Source organism: Sphaeroforma arctica (genome assembly GCF_001186125.1).
Source record: "Sphaeroforma arctica JP610 unplaced genomic scaffold supercont1.10794, whole genome shotgun sequence".
Classification (NCBI taxonomy): Eukaryota; class Ichthyosporea; order Ichthyophonida; genus Sphaeroforma; species Sphaeroforma arctica.
The window spans coordinates 1-897 of NW_014029764.1; the positions used below are offsets into that span (position 1 = coordinate 1).

General features: G+C 48.5%; 1 protein-coding gene across 1 annotated transcript; it reads left to right on the plus strand.

Moving 5' to 3' along the window:
* Positions 1-19: 19 nt before the first annotated feature.
* On the plus strand, positions 20-334 carry SARC_17444 (hypothetical protein; the record flags this gene model as incomplete). The annotated part of the gene is made up of 2 exons (XM_014288461.1): positions 20-113; positions 231-334. Coding segments are annotated over 2 exons (198 nt in total), but the record flags the coding sequence as incomplete, so codon positions are not given.
* Positions 335-897: the final 563 nt, after the last annotated feature.

Here is an 897-nt window from a genome sequence, read left to right on the forward strand (position 1 = left end):
TTCGGCTGCTTCGGTGATCATGAAGCATGTGCTTTCTGGGAAGACTGTTGGGTTGCCGTTGGCGTCGGAGGAATCAGGCACCCACGCCAGCTATGCGCTTAAGAGCAAAGAAGGTATTCATTGGATGTCAGCTATGTTTACCAATGTAATTGTGTCTAGAGTCCCTGTGGTCTGTGTATATTTACTGACTGCCCATCCCAACCTGTGGGGTTTTATCCATCCACCAATAGGAGCCGTCTATTTGCACCGCCTGGCCAGTCCGTCGCCCACTGTGGGGCTGGTGGCCACCAGCGAACAGTATAAAACAAACAAATCCAACGACTACAGAACGAAGGTACGCTTGAGCGCTAATCTTATGTCGCCACACACACTCTCTCGTCTGTATACAATCTTGTACTGACGAAGGTGGGATGTGTGCAAACTGCTGCCCTGGGGCAGACGTAGATTTGTTACAATACCTAAATGTACCATCACACGCACCTATCACTCCATTCCCAGGGAGTGCATACCCCAAGCTGCACCCGTAGTTTTAGGTTAAGGGCTTATAGTCCTGAAAAGCCGGACATTGGACCGGTATATAAGCTGCGGTAAAGTTGGTGTCTTCGGATATGCATCTAACATCACTACACTTCTGTAGCTTGTGCGCAAGGCTCTATTTTGTGGTAGCATCGTTGTGACTTGTGTGATATTTAGTCGACCTGTGCATTGACCTCCACGCTTTCATTTTTTTGCTTTCATATGTTTCCGCGAACAATACATGTCTAAAAGTAAACACACACGCACACACGTGTACACGCACACACGGGTACACACACACACACGCACACACACACACACACACACACACACACACACACACACACACACACACACACACACACACACACACACACACAC